Below are 22,337 nucleotides of genomic sequence, written 5' to 3'. Positions count from 1 at the left end.
TTTGCGTTCAGTAGGCAGGAGAGCGTTGGGTATAGATGGCCATCGGGCCGTGCCGGCCTGGCCCGGCGGCCCGGCGTGTCGTGTCTGCTCCGGGCCGCACCGTGCCATCATCGTGCCTCGTGCCGGGGGTATGGCCCAAGGCACGGCCCGTGGGCCGTCGGGCCAGCCCGAAGGCACGGCGGGCCAACGGGCCAAGGCCGTGCCAGGCCGCAGGCCTATATTTTCTTTTTTTAGAATTAGCAGACTATATTTTTTAACAGGCCACTCAGGATGGATGAATAGGTCAACAGACCTATATTTTCTTTTTTTTATAGAATTAAAAAACTATATTTTTTACTGGACCATTAAACACCGGGCCGTTGGGCCGTGCCTGAGCCGTGGCACGGGCCACAGTGGCAGCCCAGGCACGGCCTGGTGCCTCAGCCCGTGCCAGCCCACGAGCTGTATGGCCAACTATAGCATTGGGCGGCGCAGCCCTCGACCGGCCAGCACCGGTGTTAGATGGTACACCAGCAATATGTAGTACTTCCGTAGCTCCTCCAAACTATTACATCATCTGTACAGTGCTTGTATGAATATATGATTGGTGGAGTACTTGAATGTAACCACCAAGCAACTTGATGCATGGTCTTGCTCTTGGATCAGTCTTGACTCTTGACCAATGCAAGTAAAGCAACGATGTCGATGGTTACCAGAATTACAGTTAGAGATAATCTGATCCCTCCCATCCGATTCATACAACAAGAATATTTTATTTTTATTTGACAAAAGATGAAAAGAAACGTATTGGTCCATCTTCGCTCGCAAGCAGAGTGAAGTTTGAGGAACCGAAATTCATATTGATGCATGATCCTACCATGGACCATTCTCAAAAGATACATGGCAAGAATAGTTGCAGCTACAAATCAAATACATCCTGGATGGAATATCAGAACTCTTTGTAGATGAAACTGGAAAAGAATGTTGATGCAGAACCATATGGGTTATGAACTATACAATTTCTCAAACTACCCCATGAGCTACTCAATTGTCTTACGTGTTCTGCTTCCGAAAGGTGAGGTGAGGCCTCTCCTACAGTGTCTCACCATATAAAACAGTTGCTTCCGGAAAACAGAGACAGTTCCTTTTTTTTTGGAGCTAAAACCGTGGGGAACATAGAGGCATTTCTTAACAGGTGCTATTCATCTCCAATGTTTTTTTTTTATCAGATCTGGACTTTTGCTTATAACTACCACCAGAGTTTAGAACAGAGACTGGTAATAATCAGGGAAATATCAACGATGTTATCAAGCAAAACCACCATGGCCAGAGAGTTCTTAACTGCCTCTATTCATACCCGATGACTGTCAGGCGTTAATTAACAATCAACATGTAACGCCTCTAACATGGGTTAGCTGAAGCAGTGCAGAATATGATTGTGCCTCAAAACATCGTCAGATGGAAGGTCTATGCAATGGATGTCTTGCCTCATCAGGTGAATCATTCGCAGCCCTGAGAACAATAACAATCTACGCCTTCACATGTTCACGGATGAATTGCTCAACAGCTGAAACATTACCGGTCGAACCGGCACCCTCAGCAACAGCCACCTTGTTCTGGCAATGGCTGAAGTTGAATACCTCTCCAGGGACCCCGAGCTGAACTTCATCAGAGATGTCAGCTGATGATATGGCATTCCTTGATTCCCGAAGCTTGTTTCTACAACATGGGAAAGAAGAGCAGGCATTATAAACCTTGTGAATTTATTAATATTTCACATCAGTTGGAGACTGGTACATATGTTTTGCATGCTCGCTTAAAGTTAAAGGTGGCTACGAGTTATAGACCTGTTTGAGATAAGAAAAGGGGATATGCAAGAACTACTACTACTCCCCAACCTAAATAAATTCTATATATCTTTGCAGATTATTATCATGTAAAAGTCATTGGATACATTCCTGTTGCACATGAGATCTAGGAATAAGATCCATAATCACAGCATTTAGTGACTACTGGGTGAGTCATTCAAATTCTAATTATGCAAGTACCATAAATGTTGGGACGAGAGAGCTGTCCTTACATTTCTTTCTCCAATTGTTTCTTTATGAACTCCTTTGAGTGGGCTGTAACTTTATCTGTCTTGTTGCAGAATATAAGCACAGGAACCTTTTTCTTCACTACAGTTGCCTTTGTCAGAATGTCATACAGGTACCTGCAAAAGGATGGTACTGTTATGCAATGTTAACAGCATTAACAAATGGTCAAACAGAGTAATTTTTCTGCAATTTTAATAACATTAACAAATGATCAAACAGAGTGATTGTTATGAAATGTTGAGAATATGGAGAAAGCTGCTAGTCACACATTGTTAACTACAATAAGAAATTAATCGAGCACAATAATTTCTGCAATCTTGGGATATGAAGAAAGCTCCTAATCACACTGCTAATTTCAATCCAGCACAAAAGGAAATAAAAGTAGATTATATAGACACCAAAGTTATTTGATAAATACTAAAACAGAGGTCACAAAAATTACTCTGCGGCAGCTTGCATGCTAGACAAGAAATCTTGAGCATCAACAACGAAAACAACCCCAGCTGCTTTAGGCAGGACTTCATCAAGCTTGGGCTTGAGCCTTGAATGGCCAGGGACATCAACAACATGCACAGGTTTTACTTTGCCTTTCTGAACACGGCAATACGAAGAAGGTTTAGCAAAAATGTTGCAGTCAAGAAATGCATGTTTCTTCATAAAAAAACTATGCTATCCATTTTATTTTTATCTTAATATGTCTGAAAAAGAATTAATTCTACAAGTTTCTTACCCTTTCTTGCTCCGAATGTAGTACAAATGTGTCATTGTTTTCTTCCATTGAAGTCACAGTTCCTTGATGTGATGATCCATCCCGAAGCTGACAAGCAGACACACAATTAGGCAATTAGCAGATAAATAAAAGATAGTACAACCCAACCCACCTACCTGTTACAATGGTATTGATATAAATACCAATGATCTAATAGACAAAATCAACAAAAATATATAATCCTAATTTTTAATGGTATCGCAATGCAGTGCTTCTAGAATCAGATAAGAGCATAGTCAAACCAAACCAAACCAACTACACTATATGTAAAAAACAAAATCCAACCACATAAGAAAGAGATGTCCTGCTATAGAATTTAATGCACAAAATGACGTTCAGACAAGAGTATTTTGCAAACTAGATACTACAACCTTGTCCTTCACATGTAAAGCCCTACACCCCACAGACAAAAAGAACAGCAGTTACCTGGTAGAAAATAGTAGTTTTGCCACTGCCACTAAGTCCGGATAGCACTATAGTATTTAGCTTTGAGGATTTCAGACAAGATGCTGTGGAAATAGAAAGGCAGACAAAGTAAATGCTTATCTTTCACCACTCTAATGTACGTAATGAATTGTGGTATGATAAAGCAGAGATCTTGACAAGCAACATGGTGGAAGCAGATAATATGGACAGCACGACACATGACACCTCATGCATATTAGATCATAAGGTGTCTCTGAACAAAAAGTAAATCCCTTCTTCGCATCGGATACCTCATGTTGAAGAACTAGTAAATACTAAATCATCTTAGAGCCGGAAAAAATTACAATGCACACTAACTATTGTTAATAAAACCATGGACCTAATCTTCAATTATTGAATCGATAGCATTCCATCATAACTACTCAGTTGAGATGTTCGAACTTGTGAGTTGTGGCACAATGACACCTGAGAGTCTCTGAATGAACCAAGGCTCAAAATTTCCACTACATTCTTCCTTTCTAGGCACACCTATAATTTGCAAAACTAATAAATGTTGGCAAACTCCACAGATTGGCTAATTTATACAGCTATAAATGATAGTGTTTCTCCCCTCGTGCATAAATTAGGTAACTGTGGCTTGCTCTCCTGTAGTTGCATAATTTAATCAAACTATGGCCTCTTCCTCCACTGCCCAAATCAGCTCCCATATGATCCAGGGCATGGAGTCGATCACATTTTACCCATACATATGAAGCAGACAGCACACTAGAGCTAAATATGCAATTCCAGATCCAGAACTAGTTTATTCTCCAGTGAGTGAATGAATTAAATCGAGGACAAACAAACAAACAAAAAAACTTGACCAATAACAACTCTAGCACTTTCAGGCGGGCGAGAATGTTTCTCCAGGGATCCCACCCCAAGCAGTCCCCTGCCGAACACATGGTCGTTTGGCAGCGGCAGCGCACGTACCTAGGATAAGCAGCAGGATTGTGAGGGCAACCACCACGGCCGCGATATAGATCTGCTCCGGGGGCTGCTGCCGGATCCAGCTCTCGGCTTGGCGCACCCACACCTCAGCTTGGCGAACCCACTCGTCCATGGCTGCTTCTGCTTGGAGAAGGCCGACGGCGGCGGGCGGCGGCGGGAGTCGGTCGGTCGCTTGGGGACTCGCGAGAGAATGCAGCGGCACTGCAGGAGAGTCGTCGTTGTGGGCCGGCCGTTGCTGTCTAGTGGGCGTGGGCGTGGGCTTGGGCTTGGCAGACCGGCCCGGGATTTTTGGGCTTTGGCCATCTTGTACTTGGGCTTTATAACGTTATTTCCTTATGAGAGACATGCACATTTTCCTCCTTCCTTCCTTCCATGTTCTAGTATTTTGTTTCTTTGTTGTTCATATATGATACTAGTTTGATTTGATGATTTCATTCATCCATTCATGTTCACGATGCATGATGATGCTACCATCCTCCCATCAGACATACACATAGTACACGGCAAACAGATCAGATTAATTAGTTGCATTGCAGTTACAGATCAAAAGGGACTCCGACAGTTAGCTGAATGATCTGCAGCAGCGATCATTCGATCGATCATTGTATTCATGTATCCGAGACAGACAATTAATTCCTCAAATCAACTATATATATATAGTATACAATTTCTCCTTTAGCCTTTTTGCAGAGAAACTACCATCCCAGGACCTTTGGCTTTCAAATCCCTACCCGGCCAAGACTATCCAAATCCATACCCCCCATCCGGACTCCGACGTTATCCACCAGTTGCCTTCCTCTTCTGCTTAGCCAACAAATAAAGCACAGAGCAGCCAAAATGTCTGAATTATCCACACACACACACAAAAAAAACACAGTGTTACAGTATCATCTCAACAGAGATGTATGAATCAATAACGACGCTTCACTAATGAATCAACAACAACACTCATACCTCAAAGGAGACTGTTAATGTCATACTCCTCTCTTGCTGCTCTCTTCAGTATTTCCCTCTGCATGATGAGTCAGCTAGTCACAAGTTTGCAATAAAGAAGATTTGCTGAATCTTGTGAAGAAGAACTAACCTGAATCTGTGTGGTAATGCAGCCAGCACCCTAGTTTTGAATTTTGACAAGTTTACAAACAGGCTTTAATATCAGCGAAAGACAGAAAAAAATGTGCAAAGACACTATAAGCATTGCATACCTGAAACTTCTTCACCGCCCAAGGTACATCACTCCAGGTTTTAGATTGTATGTCCTCCCAAAATAAAGGTACTTGAACTGACTCTACATGCTGGATAAACCTTAAGCTACCTGTTACAGTGATGATGTATATGGTAGTATGGTACACCAAATAGCAGCAGCCAATGCTCAAAATAAGGTCATCATGTACCAGCAGGTCGTGTTATCCGAGAGGGAATATTCTTACTTGTAACAAATGCCTCTTTCCAAAGTTCATTATTGGACCACGACGGAGACATCTCTCGTACTGGGATTCCAATATCATGGCACACCCTGGTCCAAAGAAATACAACTTCTGTTACAAGGCATCAGCATTTGGTATTATCTCTAACTCAGTCAGGATTCCAGCACCAATCACTCCCTCTTATGTAACCCCTTTAGTATGCAATTATTAGGTCTAGCATATGTCCACTGGACCTAGTGCATACAAAGTGCAAAACTGTGAGATGAACAAGGTGATATCAAAGCAGGCATAAGGTCCCTCCCCAGCTACTTTTATCAGTATACAGTATCCTGAAATTTGCTTCACTCTCTCCAGAACCGTACAAAATGACAAAGCCAAAGCATGTGGGATTCAGAGTAGTCAAAGAATATTTACTCTATCACTATCTGACGTATAATCCCTGGGAGGACTCCATCACTCAGTGGTGCTGTTTGCACTTCAAACTTAATATCCATTGTTTGATTAGAGAATTGCTCATTCCTCTCATGTTCCTCCTGTGGAGAAATACACCGGTTATTGTACAGAAGAAAAACTATATTCAAATTCCAACATGACAATGGCACGATGCACTTGTTTTTGTTTAAAATATGTAGTGTACACCATTAGTAGTGAAGATCCATGTGGCTGGCAATATGTTGCGGGTGCTTTTAGGGAGATCAGATTAGTTCGGATCAGATAAATACAACAAAAAAAAATCTGAAAAGTGTAAAGATATTTGCTCATTCCTTGGAGCTTGGACATCCTATAATCCATTCATAGGAAGGCACCAAGGATTGTCATTTTAGCCCAAACTCTAGTCAATACGTGTGTTTATATGAATATGATGACAGCAGACATAAAAGGTAGAGTAGAACTGACCAGAAATGGTGAAAAGAAAATTTGTAAAAGGAAACGCATATCACTTTCCATCACATGGATGGTTATACTCATTTCTCTGTTGTGATAAATAAAAAAAACATAAGACTAGTGAAGTGATGAGAATTGAGAACTCTACAATATATCATTGGCATTCAGTGTAAGTGTTGAAGTGTCATATTATCGGTAAAAATCACAACATGGATGCCATTCATTCATAGACAGAAAAGAAATTGGACTTGCCTGTTGGCAGACAACAAAGAAGTTTGTGACAGCGCCTTCAAGAATGTGATCCCCGTCGTTAGTCAACAAGAGCTCTGTGACCCCAGGAGGCCTCATCTTTTCCATACTCTTCCGAATCCTGCATGCATTCATTTCAGCTGTTGAGGGGTAAGAGAAGGAATACTAGTAGATCAGCTTAGGCAGCAACCGAAACCTGCAGAAATTAAGATTGCAGTACAGCACCGACCTGGCCCAGGACGCGTACTTGGCAGCGGCGGCGTCCCTTCCCCTGCCGGCAACAGCAAGCCTGGCCCCCGACTCTCCGAAGATCGGCGGGGAATACGTCCCCACATGGACGAAGACGTCGAGGCCGTCCCCAGAAGCAGAAACGGAATCGGCTCCTGCTCCTGCTCCTCTGACCAGGGCCGTGAGCGCCAAATCGTCGTCGTCCTTGGTCATGGGCAGCCGAGCGCGCATCTCGTGGATGGCTACCCGTACGGAGGGGTTGACGAGAGACTGGATGGAGTGGAAGTCGAGGTCGAGGGCGCGCGATCGGGGAACGGGGAGGCCGAGCAGGTCGGGGTGGGAACGGGCGAGGAGCGTGGCGGATTCGGCGAGGCGGCGGAGATGGCGTGGCCACCAGTGCAGGGTGCCGCGGGCGGTGGTGTAGGCGCCCGGCGTGGAGTCGAGGAAGGCGGCGGCGGATGGGGGAGCGTGTGGGGAGATGGCGCCGTTGCTGACGAGCACGGCCGCCGGCGACGGCATCCTCGACTGACTGACGGTGGCGTTGACTGGGACGGAGATGAGTGAGCATCGGACGGACGTGGACACGGCCAAATTGAGGATCCGACGGCCTACATACATCTACATAAACGTTACGGAGGTTGCTAAAAAAACATAGAGCCTGTTCACTTTATGGCTCAAAGTACTGTTTAAATATTTTACAAAAAAGAAAATTTTTACAAACTAAATATGACTTAAATTACTACGAGATAAATTAAATTACTATGAGATAAATTCAAGCGATGGTCTGACAGCAGGGCAGTCAAGCGCAGGTCCCAGCCGTGCGGTGCCGCGCAGGGTCGCGAACCGTCATCGCACAGCTTCCGGCGATTTTGTTTGGCTGATAATTTATTTATAATAAAAATATTATTCGCTGATTTATTATAAGAAAAAAAAATATTATTAAACAGCTAGTTGATTCGATAAATATAAGCTTAAACGAATGAGTTAGAGGCAGCTAACGGCTCCACGCTTCCACCACTGTGCTTTGATGCTATCCTATCCATTATTCCATTTCAACAGAAAATTCCCATGAGAAAAACTTCTCGTTCCTTATTTGACATTGAAACTTCTCATTTTCCATCTTATCTGTTCTTTTTAACTTTAATGCCTGGACACAGCACATTTGAAACACACACGCCGAAGAGATACGATGTTTTTTATACGTTGGATTTAACGCCGTTACAACCAAAAAGTGAGGAAGTGTTGAATAAAAGTAACAAAAGATGAAACGGATAGAGAAGATTTTATGTTTTAGTACAAAATAAAGAAGACAGTTTTTCTAGTGTCAAACATTAAATTTTCTCAACAAAAATCAATCCTAACCCATTGGGCTAATTCTATCCGTAGCATTTTCGTTTTATTTGATAATTAGTGTCCAATCATAAATTAATTAGGCTCAAAAGATTCGTCTCGTAAATTACTCCTAACTGTGTTTTTAGTTTAATAAATAATCTATATTTAATATTTCATACATGTGTCCAAATATTTGATATGACTAAAGTTTAACAAAGACGCCTAATCCCTTTCGATCCACCTTTAATATCCCTCTGACTCCTCCCAACTCAACCAAAGACTTAAAGAGAGAAAAAAAGTTCCGGCTAAAGGCATCTTGTTGCTTTCTACTTTCCTAGTCTTTATCTATCTAGACACATATAGTTTTACTCGTATTAGACTATCTTCAACAATAATACTCAAAATACACGACTTATTTAACATTTAGGTAGCGCTACAAGCAAAGAATTAAATATCTATTCGATCATTCGATAGCTTCTCCAACAACACGACCTAAATAAGAATCTTTTCTATAAATGAGTTTCTAGGAAAGAGGATACTCATGTTTGAGTTGTGCCTCTCAGGCAACGCAAAATAGGTCTCTCATATTGGTACTTTGTTGGAAGATGATTTGGTCTCCTGCCATCTACTTTGAATTTGGATACCCATATAAGTTACTTGTTGGAGACGGTCTTAGTACCTGTAAAATTCTCTTATGCAGACTTATATACTGCTCAAAACACATTAGGAGGTTTACCTCCAATCTGAGAATCGCTTTTGAGGAGCATACACCTCTCGAGAAGGAATTAACCGAGCTTGAAGGGTGGCTCCGAAAAACGTCTGAACCAGGTCCGGGTGGCATTTCGGTCATTGCAGATCTAAGTCCGCCATCTACGAGTGGAGCTACTAGGGACATTTCAACCCTGTTCGCATAAGTTTATGTAAGGTATATGTCTGTCATAATAAATCAGCGAACTCAATTATAACTTTTCTGTCAAACAAACATGTTTAGATTTCTCAACTTCTACCAGTAGTACGCTACAAATGATACTTAAAAATTATTCATATAATATATATTATATTCGTATTTAAAATATAAGTATTGATCCTATTTTAAAAGAAAAATGAAGTTAAAATTGGAATTGAATGACTTATAAAAAATGAGATCCCTATTTTTTTATTAGATACAAGGAGTAGACGTCGACACTAGCAGGTGCAAAATAATAGGGAGGTGTACATTTTGAGTGGATGATTGATTCCTCTACCATCCTGATAACCACAAAGCAACAAGTAAGTCTTGGCTTACAAGAGCACGCACGTTGTACCCGGTCATTATTACTTGTTCATTGCCACAAGCAAAGGTAGCTTACCAACAAATTGCCGATGCATGATGCCCTTTATCGATTTTACTTGTCGTCAAAAGGATGGACACGTAGGACATGACACGCATGCATGCAGATGAGCACGTACGGACCAGTTGATGATTTCAGAAACGCTACCATAAAGGCACGACCACACACCAGGATGCAAGCCACACTAGCTGCTGTCACACTAGTTTTTACTCCCTCCATACCAGGTTTAGGCCTTGTTCAGTTCGGAAAAAAGGGTGAAAAACGGCACTGTAGCACTTTCGTTTTTATTTGACAAATATTGTCCAATTATAGAGTAAGTAGGCTCAAAAGATTCATCTCGCGGTTTACAGATGAACTGTGCAAATAGTTTTTGTTTTTATGTATATTTAATGCTCCATGCATGTGCCGCAAGATTCGATGTGACGGGGAATCTTGAAAAATTTTGCGAACTAAACAAGGCCTTAAGTGACGTCCTGGGCACCCATTCGAATTTCACTAAAGATGCCGTTTTGGCCTGCGAAGAGGTCCGACGGACTATTTAAAGATGCCGTTTTGGCCTGCGAAGAGATCCGACGGACTAGAATGCCCCTGCCGCTTCGTTCGTTCGCACGCGCGCTCACATCAATCGACGCACGCTACAGCGAGAGGGACGCCTCGCGAGCCGGGCTTTGGAGATGAGGCCTTTTGGCGAAGCCAAGTCAATTTCGGGCCACCAAACTCTGCAACTGAGGTAAAGGCCCTATGGAGTAAGAAAATGTCAGTTTCGTTATTACAACCTTATTTTTTATGTCAAAGACAAAAAGCTACGCGCAAATTCTCATTGGATCTCGGTTGTTCTTAATAGCGATGGCTATTCATTTAAGTCTTCGGGTAGCACCACCAGATCTTCAACAAGGTGGAAATTCTCGTATTTCTTATGTACATGTTCCTGCGGCTCGGACTGGTAAAATAAAAAAAAGCAACGAGCTTAACTTCTTAATTGGTTAATTGGAAGGATTCCCCGATCTAATTAGACGTTAAAAATAGATTAGTGCCTAATGCAGAAAAAGGTTAGGTTTTCCTACTTTGAAAACAGACATATGTATGCGTTTTTGTGCTTTGAAAACCCGTTCGAATTTAAGTAGACGATCGGTTGGAACTTTTCTTGCGAGTTTTCTCAGCCCCTTCTTCTTCTTTATCCTAGGGGGCAAAACTACTCAACTAGCCTAAAAATCAAAACCACCCTTCCATGGGAGGGTATAGATTTTTTTTTACAAAATTTCTGTAAGTTCAAAGTTGAACTTAATTGAAAAAGTCAAGCAATTATATTTGATATCCATTAAGAGATGGAACTTCAAGAGCAGCTAGGTCTAGAGGGAAGTTGTGAGCATTACGGTCAGAGGCGGGAAACAAGGAAACAGAGGAAATGCTTACTGGGACATAGCCTTCGGTACGAGTTGAAGAGGATTGCTTGTGTTATGAATGGGCTATCGAACTTGTTTTGACTCGTAAAATTTGTACAAAATGTCGACTGATTCGCATAGGACATGGGATTCGAACCCCTGCCCTCACCCATGGGCACCTCAAAACCAGCCCCAATAACCAGTAGAGAAGAGAATCTCTCATGTCTAGGGAACACTTTCGGCTCCATTTAATAAAGGCAAAACCGGAAGATTAGCCCCTAATTAATGACTCCTTGGTAAGCACAATCATGTCCTAAATGTCATCTAATCCTGGTACGGAGGACGTATGCAATTATACGAACATGCTTTTGCGATCCATTAATTAAAAATTAAACTTGTTCTAATTGGGACAGCAAGTAATTGGCCATAAATTCTGTGTGGCCTATCTAGGGCAGCTGAGCAGGGATGATCCCAGTTCAACATCATTAGTAAAAAAATTATCTTCATGTATTGATGTACCTCAGTAGACAAAGTGCATATAGGGATGACGTGAGCTCAGAAATAGACTTAATTTTTGTAGATAGAGATTATCTCATATAGGATTAATATGGAATATATAAACCTAGTTAATTTTGAGCCACCTCCTAATTCCACTGTAGCTTTCTATTCCCATATGATTCCCCTTGCCTTATTACCATACCTGTCGAAACGCCATGACATCCTCAGGTCAGTCGTCAGTGGCCACCTTCTAATTAAGGCGAGAGGATATTGGAGCCATAGCCCTAAATCCCAAAATGACGGGCGTCCATGGTTACCATAACCCTCATACGTGTCATATGGCAAAGACAACGACATGGTTCGGCTTCCTCAATCACCGCGTGTTGCTCATAGGTGGGACAAGAGACTCTGCACCCACACCGAATTTTGGGTCTTAGGGCCCTTGTTGGTTTGGTCATGATAAGCTATGACAGAAAATACTATTTACTGGTTTGTTGTGAGAGAAAAATACTACATAAATTCAACTTATAAGCTTAAGCGAACAGGTTGATTATTGTTATTATAATACTTGCTTTTACTCCCTTCGTCTCATCAAAAATGACATTTTAGATCTTGTGTTATCTTGTTTGACCACTCGTCTTATTCAAAATATTTATATAAATATCATCTATTTTATTATTTAAGATATTTTAATAATAATTTATTTATTTTATAATTTGTAAAAAAAAAGTAAGACGAGTGATGAAATACGGTAACTAAAAGTCAAAAACATTATTTCTATTGAGACAGAAGGAGTAGGTTTTAGTAGACGTACAACAGTACTTGCTCTCTCTCTCTCTCTCTCTATATATATATATATATATATATATATATATATATATATATATATATATATATATATATATATAATTGTACAATTTGTCTGTAATTTGCAGACGAATCTTTTGAGAGTAGTTAGTTTATGATTGGACAATACTTATCAAATATAAATGAAAGTGTTACATTATCAAAATCTAAAATGATTTTGGATCTAAAGTTCACAAAAATTTTCAAGATTTTCCATCACATCGAATCTTTAGACGCATGCATGAAATATTAAATATAGATAAAAAATAACTAATTATATAATTTATCTGTAATTTGCGAGACGATCTTTTGAACCTAGTTAGTTCATGATTGACAATAATTATCAAAAACAAAATAGTAAAACCTAATTCAACTCTTAGTTAATTTGTTCTCGATTTTCCCACCCAAATCACCTTTTTGACACATGCGGAGAGAGAGAAAGACGCATTAGCATGCTGCATGCGGCTACAATGATGCATCATGGAGTACTACTGTCTGAAGTGATGATTCAGGGCCTGCTTTTCATGCATGGTACTGCTGGAGCTGTGTGTGTGCATGTCTTGTTCCGATTTTTTTGGTTTTCGAAATTGTAGCATTTTTATTTTTATTTAACAAATATTGTCTAATTATGGAGTAATTAGGCTTAAAAGATTCATCTCGCGATTTATAGGTAAACTGTGCAATTAGTTTTTATTTCTATCTATATTTAGTGCTTCATGCATGTGCCGCAAAATTCGATGTGACGGGAAATCTTAAAAAGTTTTTGATTTTTTGGGTGAAGCCAGTCCAGCTACCTGGCAGCAAATGCAGTGATGTCAAAGGGCAAATCAAAGCTGACATGCATGTAGATCCATCCATGGCATTGCTCATTGCCTTCCGGTGCAATTAAACTAAAGCCTTGTTTAATTAGAAAAAATTAGGTACCATAGCGCATTTATAACTATAATAATTAGTATCTAATTATAGACTAATTAGATTTAAAGATTCATCTCGTAAAATATATGCAAACTATATAATTAATTATTTTCTAATCTATATTTAATGTTTTATACATATATCCAAACATTTCATGTGATAGAACGAAAAGTTTTTAGGTCAGAACTAAACAAGGCCAAGCTTTGCTTGACAAGGATGACATGTTATGTTAGCTACTAGCAAAAAGAGGTACTTACTCGTAATTACTTATTATTAGTATTTTCTTGTCACTTGAGTGGTGGGATGAGGTACTTACTCGTAATTACTTACTATATTTATTATAAGAAATTGTTTAGATGGCCCATTTGGCCTTATGGAAGCTTTACTCTGCAGTTATTACACGTGTTTTCCATTACTGAAACATAAACGTACAACTCTGCCTTGTTCGTTTGGCTGATAAACCATAGCAGAAAATACCGTTGGTTGATTTGTTGTGAGAGAAAAATACTATTGAATGGCTAGCAGATTGGTCTACCATAACAATTTTTTCCTTTTCTGGTAAAAGTTACAGCGGCTAGTCATTTTTATAGACGTTTTGTCATGCCTAAAAAAAAATCATATCCGATAGCATACACATATCTAATATAATATAATATTTGTTGTTGTTTGTATATATTAAAAATACAGGAAAGGGTCTATTCCCTCCATTTCATCAAAATAATAAGTGCATATCTCACACTTTGAGTAGTCAAGTAATCTCAAGTCTATCTAGATTCATAGAAAATAATATCGGTATTTTTATCTCCAACAATTTTACTATGAAAAATACATGTTTGTGGTTAAGCTAATGGTGTTTATTTGAAATCACAAATTAAACATTGTGTTTTTTTATATCTTTGGTCAAATTTAAGATTGATTGACTTCTCAAAGTACAAGATATGCACTTATTTTGAAACATATGAAATCGTCTCGCCACGATTACCAATTCTCTATGAGTCTTAGAATTAAATGCTTATAAAACTTTAAAATAAAACTTTACATTAAGAGTGGATATTTTATCCAAGTTTCATTTTCTTATGATATATCAGTCTTGAAAATAGTGCAATAAAACCTTTTCATATAATTTGTATTTTTAATTGTATCCTCAAGCCTGAAATCCGCTCTAGAGAGGTATCGAACTTAGGGTTTTGTTTGATTGGATGTGTTAAAGTTTAACAGGTATCGTAACATTTTAATTTTATTTGGTAATTAGGGCCTGTTTGGCAGGCTACGATGCACGGAGACGGCAGGGGGATCGCGCACGGATACAGATATGGCTTGGATACGCCATGGATACGTATCTAGGTCATACTAACAAATTTGGATACGTATCAGATTGGATACGAGTATCTCATACGTGTGGGCCGATTTGGACATGGCCCATGGAAAGAAAATGGCCCAAATTCCATTACGTGACGCACTGTCTTCCTGGCTCGCATTGTACTAGAACGTGCGTCGGCACCGTATCGACTCCTATTCCCAGCTCCCGCACTTGCACTTTGACTCGTGAGTTGTGACTTGGCGGCGGCGATCAGCCAGCGGCGGCCCGGCTGTGCAATTGCAAGTAGCTGACGACGGCGAGCCAAAGACGCCCTCCTCGAAATCTCCTCGCCCTTAGGTGATCTGCAACTGCATCCTTCTACCTCTAGCCCTAGTCCTAGTCCAGGCCATCAACGATCTTTGTAGTTGTAGTTTTGCAACATGTGATGTGCTCCATGTCCGTATCTGAAATTCAGTTATTTGTGAACATGCATGTGATCTATGGATGAGCGACATTTGAAGTTGTAAACTATGTTATTTTATACTAAATCATGGCATTATTATTATTATTATTATTATTAAAAAAGTATTAGCCGTATCTCCGTGTCACTGTTTTTTGGAGAATAGCGTATCCGCGTGTCGGATACGTATTGTATCCGATAACCGTATCCGTATCCATGTAACGTAGTTGGCAGGGCTCCTCTCCGACTCTGGCTCTGACCTCTGAGTTCTTCAGAGGAGCCCTGCTAAACATTTTCATTTTTTTTAAGTAAACGTTTTGTCAAAATGGCTCTAACACCTCTAGAGGAGTCCCTCATGAGGAGCCCTGCCAAACAAGCTCTTAGTGTCTAATCATGGATGTTTTGCAAATTTCTCTAATTATATTTTTAATTTTATAAATAGTTATATTTAGTACTTCATACATATATCTAAACACTCAATATGAGGACAGTGAAAGTTTAAACAGAGAGTCAAAGTTTACCGTGGCGAACAAACGGCGCCTTAGGTGCCGTCGAAGCCAACTAAGCAAACTGGCTAGTGGCTAGGGACGTGCTGATACCCCATTTGAGGTAAAGCTGACACAGATGGTGAGATGGAAGTGGATTAATGGTCCTGTTTAGATTGGAGATGAAAAATTTTTGGGTGTCACGTCAGATGTGTCGGAAGGATATCGGAAGGGGTTTTTAGGTCGTCAGGAAACTGTAAGACAAAATCTATTAAGTATAATTAAATCTGTTATTAGCACATGTGGGTTACTGTAGCACTTAAGACTAATCATGGACTAACTAGGTTTAAAAGATTCGTCTCGCGATTTTCAACCAAACTGTGTAATTAGTTTATTTTTTATCTATATTTAGTGTTCTATTTATGTGTCCAAAGATTCGATTGGATGGATGAAAATTTTTTAGATGGTGAACTAAACCGGGCCTAAAGCTGACACAGAAGTGGCCGGTGGGTGGCGAAAGCCGGGCGTTTAAGGAGTGTTGAGTTGGCACCAAAGCTCCTCGGATGGATTTTGATTTGTGTTTTGTTGCACGGATCGGATCGGATATAGATAGGAAATTCGATCGGGATCCCACCCAAAGTCCCAAAATCCCAAATTCCGTTCCGTTCCGGTTTTTACGGCGCAGACAGTCAGCCCCCTGCTGTCCCACACATTCCTCTCTCCAACGACCAATGTCTGCCTATCTCCATTTGTTTAATTAATAATAAATTACTTTATTTGTAATCAGTCACTTTATCACTAGTTAAAGACGAGCGCCGCATGAAGACGGGAAGGTGTGGTAGTGGTAGAAAAGAAAAGTTGGATTTCCACCTCCATCTTCTTTTCGTCCGCATGAAGACGGCTATGTTATAAATTAAAAAATAATTAATTATTATGTATTTTATGAGATAAATCTTTTAGATCTAATTAATTTATAATTAAACACTAATAACTATAGTTATAAATGTGCTATAGTATGTAAAACTTTTCTTTTCAGAAATTAAATAAGATCTTGGTGTTCGTGGTCTTGTTCAGTTGTTGATTGGGAAATAAAAAATTATTATTAAAAATATTATTTGTTGATTTATTGTGAGCGGGAAACAGGGTTTTTTTGGCAGGTGGAGCTGGGAGTTGGAGTTTTCTCCAACCATCTCAGCTCATGTCCACCATAATCTACAGCTGTAACAGTAGTAACAGCTGCAGCAGAACTGCAGAAGCAGCGCAGTTGGGGGAGCTGCTCTTGCTCCCTCCCTGCCCCTCCCCTACCTGCGACTGCGACTGCGAGAGAGGAGGACGGTGGGCGGAGGACCTCCTCGCAAGCCAACTTCTTCCATGGCTTCCGCCGCCGCCGCTGCTCTCCTCCTCCTCCTCCTCCTCTCGCCGTCCGCTGCGCAGCCTGGTGAGCCACCCTGCATTATATTGCATCCCTTCCCCATTCTATTCTTCCCCATCTCCAAATTAAGATTCGTTTTGTTTACTTTACGCATTCATACATACTCATAGCCAGCCAATGAATGTCATGGGGGCGAAATGCTCCAGCTTCTCCAGGAGATTTGCGAAATACTAGTAAGTAGAGGTAGTATATTGCAAGTCGAGGACGCTGTTCGATTTTGGGGGTCCCCTTAATAATAATTACTTAGTTTGCAATTGCATTCCATTCCACAAATGAGAGTAAGCAACTAGCTAGCAGCTTTGGTAAATCTAAACCCATCCTGCAGGTTTCATCAGCTTGGACTGCGGGGGAGCTCGCGATCACACAGATGCTATCGGGATCCAATGGACTTCCGACGCCACCTTCGTCTCCGGCGGCGGCCAGACCGCGCAGCTGCAGGTCCAGACCGCCCAGCAGCAGCTGACCACCGTGCGCTACTTCCCCGCGGACAACCGCAAGTACTGCTACACCATGAACGTCAGGAACCGGACGCGCTACCTCGTCAGGGCCACTTTCCTCTACGGCAACTTCGACAACAGCAACGTCTACCCCAAGTTCGACATCTCCATCGGCGCGTCTACCTGGTCCACTATTGTCGTTGATGACGCCACCACACCCGTTGTTGAGGAAGCCATTATCTTGGCGGCTGCTCCCACGCTCAGTGTCTGCCTCTCCAATGCCAGCACGGGACAGCCCTTCATCTCCACTCTCGAGCTTCGACAGTTTAATGGTTCCCTCTACTACACCACTGACGAGACGCGCTTCTTTCTTGGACTGTCCGCGAGGACCAATTTTGGCGCAGGAAGCAATGATTCAGTGAGGTACTAACACTGCACAACTCCGTGCACTGCATACTCATGCCTTGTACATAGGTTTCACACCTGACCACAGTTATTAACAATGAATATTCTTGTTCCACAGATACCCTGATGACCCATTTGATAGAATCTGGGAATCTGATTCTGTGAGGAGAGCAAATTACCTTGTTGATGTTGCTCCAGGGACTGAAAGAATATCAACTACAAAACCCATATTCGTCGGTACCAACGAAGAACCACCTGAGAAGGTCATGCAGACAGCAGTAGTTGGCCAGGATGGGTCATTGAACTACCGCCTTGATTTGGAAGGTTTCCCAGCAAATGCTTGGGGAGTCTCATATTTTGCAGAAATTGAAGATTTGGCACCAAACGAAACAAGGAAATTTAAGTTAGAGGTCCCTGGCATGCCAGCACTCAGTAAACCAACTGTGGATGTGGAGGAGAATGCTCAAGGGAAATATCGTTTGTATGAACCGGGCTACACGAATTTGACACTTCCGTTTGTTTTCTCGTTTGGGTTCAGGAAGACAAATGATTCTTCAAAGGGACCTATTTTGAATGCCCTGGAGATTTACAAATATGTCCAAATTACTATTGGATCACAAGATGGTAAGCAATTGTGCACGGTTCTGCTACCTTTTCTTTGTCCTAGCTGCAACAATCCCTTATGTTTCTGAATAAGAAATCCACTTTGGGACTGAATTGGTGTATGCAACATTGACAGCAAATATCATGGCCACCATGGTATCACGATATCCACAGGAAGATTGGGCACAAGAGGGTGGTGATCCGTGCTTGCCAGCATCATGGTCCTGGGTGCAATGCAGTTCAGATGCTTCTCCAAGGATATTCTCAATGTATGACAACCATGTCAATTCTACCTTCAATTTTTTGCCTACCTTGATGAATGGCACCTAATAATTTTTTTCTTGCAGCACATTGTCGGGGAAGAACATTACAGGGAGTATCCCTGTGGAACTGACAAAGTTATCAGGGCTGGTTGAGCTGTAAGAACTGAATACTTTATCTTTATCTTGTCCAAGTATTTGGCTTCTGTTGTCTGATCGAATTGTTTCTGTTAATGCAGAAGGCTTGATGGTAATTCATTTTCTGGCCAAATTCCTGATTTCAGCGAATGCCATAATTTGCAGTATATGTGAGTTTCCATTATTTACTTATTTTGGTAATATGTTATTCTGAAATGATTGTACTAAAATATGGTGCTTTTCTTCATTCTAGTCACCTTGAGAACAATCAATTAACTGGGGAATTGCCATCTTCTTTGGGAGACCTACCTAACCTCAAAGAGTTGTAAGTTACACATCGTTGTGTGCACCTTTCCTTATTCTCCATACTTTGGAGCACATATTGTACTATCTCTTCAATTTATTTTCCTTTCTGATTTTTTTTTATTTGTATTCATTACTTACATTTTTCTGGTCAAGAAACCAAATATCAAATTGATGTGAGTGATTTAGGCTTTTTGATATGAGTACATCTTGGTGAGGATTTTTATGGAAAACAGGACCTCTTATGAACTAAAACTTTTGCAGATATGTTCAAAACAACAAGTTGTCTGGGCAGGTTCCAAAGGCACTTTTCAAGAGAAGCATTATTTTGAAGTTAGTATCCTGTCCTTACAACAGACTATTAATTTCAGATCATGCTTTTGAACACTAATGTGGCTTGACAGCCTTCACTTTTCAGTGACACCAAAATGCATACATATGTAGATCAAATAGCTATGCTGTTCTTAGAATGGTCGCATGACTCCCATATGTTCTAAATTGTTACATGCCTGCAGCTTCTCAGGCAACAGTGGCCTTCACATAGTAACCAATGGCATTAGCCACACCATAATTGTTATATGTGGGGTGATTGGAGCCATTGTCCTACTGGGTATTGCTATTGGATGCTATTTCATTACATGTAGGAGAAAGAAGAAATCTCATGAAGGTACACACTCTTTAGCTCAATTGGTATATTGATATTATGCTAGGGCATACAGTGATTCTTTTGCCATCTCCAGACACTGTTGTTATTGCAGCACCAGCAAAAAAACTTGGCTCATATTTTAGTGAAGTAGCTACAGAATCAGCACACAGATTTTCTTTATCTGAAATTGAAGATGCTACTGACAAATTTGAGAGAAGAATTGGCTCTGGAGGCTTTGGTATTGTGTACTATGGAAAGCTGGCTGATGGGAGAGAGATTGCGGTCAAACTTCTCACAAATGACTCCTATCAGGGAATCCGAGAATTCTTGAATGAGGTCTGTTCCCATACTCACCTTATTTTCTCCTACAAATGGAAGAGATAGAGATAGCTTCATTAGTATTGCTTGGGGCCCTGCGTTGCTAGGGCCTGATATGTCATATGCTTACCCCTGTTTCTTATGTAATGACCTCTGAAGGAGAAAAACAGTTGCATAATCCTTCTCTATATTTTTATATGCAATTTCCTGTTACTGGTAGCCTGAAATATGGAACTTGAAGTGTTCTTACATATATAAATCTGGCTAACATCTTGTTTCAGGTGACATTGCTATCCAAGATACATCATAGACACCTGGTTACATTCCTTGGTTACAGTCAGCAAGATGGCAAAAACATACTAGTGTACGAGTTCATGCATAATGGGACACTTAAAGAGCACCTTCGTGGTAAGTCCACATCCAACTGATGGTAAATCTACATTGTTGGATCAACAGCAAACTGTTAGTAGGTTGATAGTTATGCTTCCACAAGTTAAATATTTCTGGTGTATAAATTAATTAAAAGAATGCTCCTTCTACTGTTGATTTTACATCTGTTGGAACTGCAGAGCATTTGCACATGCTTAATTAACTGAACTCAAACATGAAGTTAGATCAGATTCTCCTTAATGATAGACAGTTTGTATGGCAGATATCTCTAGTTTAGCTCTTAACTGTGATTCAACCCTAGCAGCAACATGAAGTGTTAGATGACAGCACCCCATGGTCAATAGAGAAAACATATACAAATGAGCGTAAACTTTTGATGGTGTTTCGCAGGAACTGATAATGTAAAGATAACTAGCTGGCTGAAGCGTCTTGAGATTGCAGAAGATTCTGCGAAAGGTTTGTGGTCTGCTGGTTTCACAATTCACTACTTGTATACTGAACATGGAGAAATTAGCCACCACGGTTCTGATTCTGAATGTGAAATTGCAAAACTCAGGTATAGAGTATCTCCACACAGGATGCTCCCCGACAATCATCCATAGAGACTTGAAGAGCAGCAACATTCTCCTAGACAAGAACATGAGAGCAAAAGTTGCAGACTTTGGGCTATCGAAACCTGCAGTGGATGGGTCTCATGTGTCAAGTATAGTTCGAGGAACAGTGGGTTACCTGGACCCAGAGTAAGGCCAAACTATCTGACTGAGGTGTTTTATATCATTCTGTCTCAAAGAATCGATTATGTTTTGGTGTGGATAGGTACTACATCTCGCAGCAGCTGACAGAGAAGAGCGACATCTACAGCTTCGGCGTGATTCTGCTGGAGCTCATCTCTGGCCATGAACCAATCTCAAACGACAACTTTGGGCTCAACTGCCGTAACATTGTTGCTTGGGTAAGAAGTGAACAGTACTAGCATCAGTTTTGCTTCCTGTTCCATCAGTGAGTTTCTGCTGAAGCAAAAGCAACGGATGCAAAAACTAAATTAAACGAATGAACCTGGCAGGCCCGATCGCACATCGAGAGCGGGAACATCCACGCCATCGTTGATGAATCATTGGACAGAGGCTATGACCTGCAGTCGGTGTGGAAGATCGCGGAGGTGGCCATAATGTGTGTGAAGCCCAAGGGCGCGCAGAGGCCTCCCATTTCAGAGGTGCTCAAGGAGATCCAGGACGCCATTGCCATCGAGCGGGGACCCCAGGAGATGCAGCGCTGTACCATCCAGCAGCAGCTGCTTGTGTCCAACAGCAACAGGTCCATGGGTGGTGCCTCGTCATCCGCCAACAACAATTCAGGTAGTGTGGCAGTAGACTTGGAGCAGAACGGAGCATCCTTCGACGAGCTGCTCATGCGGCCAGGTCTCAGATGAGATGAGAAATTGAGAATATTGCAGCAGCCCGCAGCCTTATTTGTATGTATATGTACCTACGTATATATGGGACTGGGTTACCAGTCTTGAGTCCGTTTCATTCATGTAGCGTGAGAACCACCGAGTCCCCAAGTTGTATGTAGGGGAAACTAACTGCCTTGAGAACCACCCAGTCCCTGAGCTGTATGTAATGCGTAAGAATTTATTATGTTTAGCTAACTGGAGACTAAGCATACAAAGTTTTGGCAGACAAATCGAAGCATAGTGTTTGTTTTTGAGACAGGTTAATGGATTTTTTTTAAAAAAAAATTTGTTGTTGTTGAAACAAATGAAGTAATGCTAGCAAAGAAACAAGTGCAGCTATCGTATAATATTAAT

General features: G+C 41.0%; 3 protein-coding genes across 5 annotated transcripts; 1 reads left to right on the top strand and 2 right to left on the bottom strand.

Annotated features, from left to right (window-relative positions):
* Positions 819-4,480, bottom strand: LOC8055475 (signal recognition particle receptor subunit beta). Its single transcript, XM_002441612.2, has 6 exons — positions 4,243-4,480; positions 3,271-3,353; positions 2,806-2,892; positions 2,518-2,666; positions 2,060-2,191; positions 819-1,698 (listed from the first exon to the last, which is right to left on the bottom strand). Exons 1-6 carry the CDS (start codon positions 4,370-4,372, stop codon positions 1,509-1,511), a joined length of 771 nt encoding a protein of 256 aa, XP_002441657.1. The 5' UTR covers positions 4,373-4,480; the 3' UTR covers positions 819-1,508.
* Positions 4,758-7,701, bottom strand: LOC8072897. 2 transcript variants are annotated; one of them, XM_002441611.2, is made up of 8 exons: positions 7,051-7,701; positions 6,825-6,942; positions 6,102-6,220; positions 5,691-5,776; positions 5,466-5,575; positions 5,345-5,374; positions 5,215-5,272; positions 4,758-5,101 (listed from the first exon to the last, which is right to left on the bottom strand). In XM_002441611.2, exons 1-7 carry the CDS (start codon positions 7,665-7,667, stop codon positions 5,216-5,218), a joined length of 1,137 nt encoding a protein of 378 aa, XP_002441656.2. In that variant the 5' UTR covers positions 7,668-7,701; the 3' UTR covers positions 4,758-5,101; position 5,215. The 2 variants fall into 2 exon arrangements, with proteins under 2 accessions (XP_002441656.2, XP_021301927.1); XM_021446252.1 differs by having other exon boundaries at positions 4,758-5,061.
* LOC8055393 (probable LRR receptor-like serine/threonine-protein kinase At1g67720) lies at positions 16,818-22,234 on the top strand. Of its 2 annotated transcripts, none has more exons than XM_021446665.1 (15): positions 16,818-17,036; positions 17,356-17,890; positions 17,991-18,496; positions 18,612-18,744; positions 18,823-18,894; positions 18,975-19,043; positions 19,127-19,198; positions 19,441-19,509; positions 19,692-19,843; positions 19,935-20,158; positions 20,422-20,548; positions 20,921-20,986; positions 21,087-21,270; positions 21,347-21,482; positions 21,594-22,234. In XM_021446665.1, the coding sequence occupies exons 1-15, from the start codon at positions 16,970-16,972 to the stop codon at positions 21,957-21,959; spliced, it is 2,778 nt and encodes a 925-aa protein (XP_021302340.1). In that variant the 5' UTR covers positions 16,818-16,969; the 3' UTR covers positions 21,960-22,234. The 2 variants fall into 2 exon arrangements, with proteins under 2 accessions (XP_021302340.1, XP_021302339.1); XM_021446664.1 differs by having other exon boundaries at positions 16,819-17,036; positions 19,917-20,158.

Source organism: Sorghum bicolor, chromosome 8 (assembly GCF_000003195.3).
Source record: "Sorghum bicolor cultivar BTx623 chromosome 8, Sorghum_bicolor_NCBIv3, whole genome shotgun sequence".
Classification (NCBI taxonomy): Eukaryota; Viridiplantae; Streptophyta; class Magnoliopsida; order Poales; family Poaceae; genus Sorghum; species Sorghum bicolor.
Note: the sequence above shows the minus strand (reverse complement) of the source record. Positions and strands in the feature narration are given on the sequence as shown.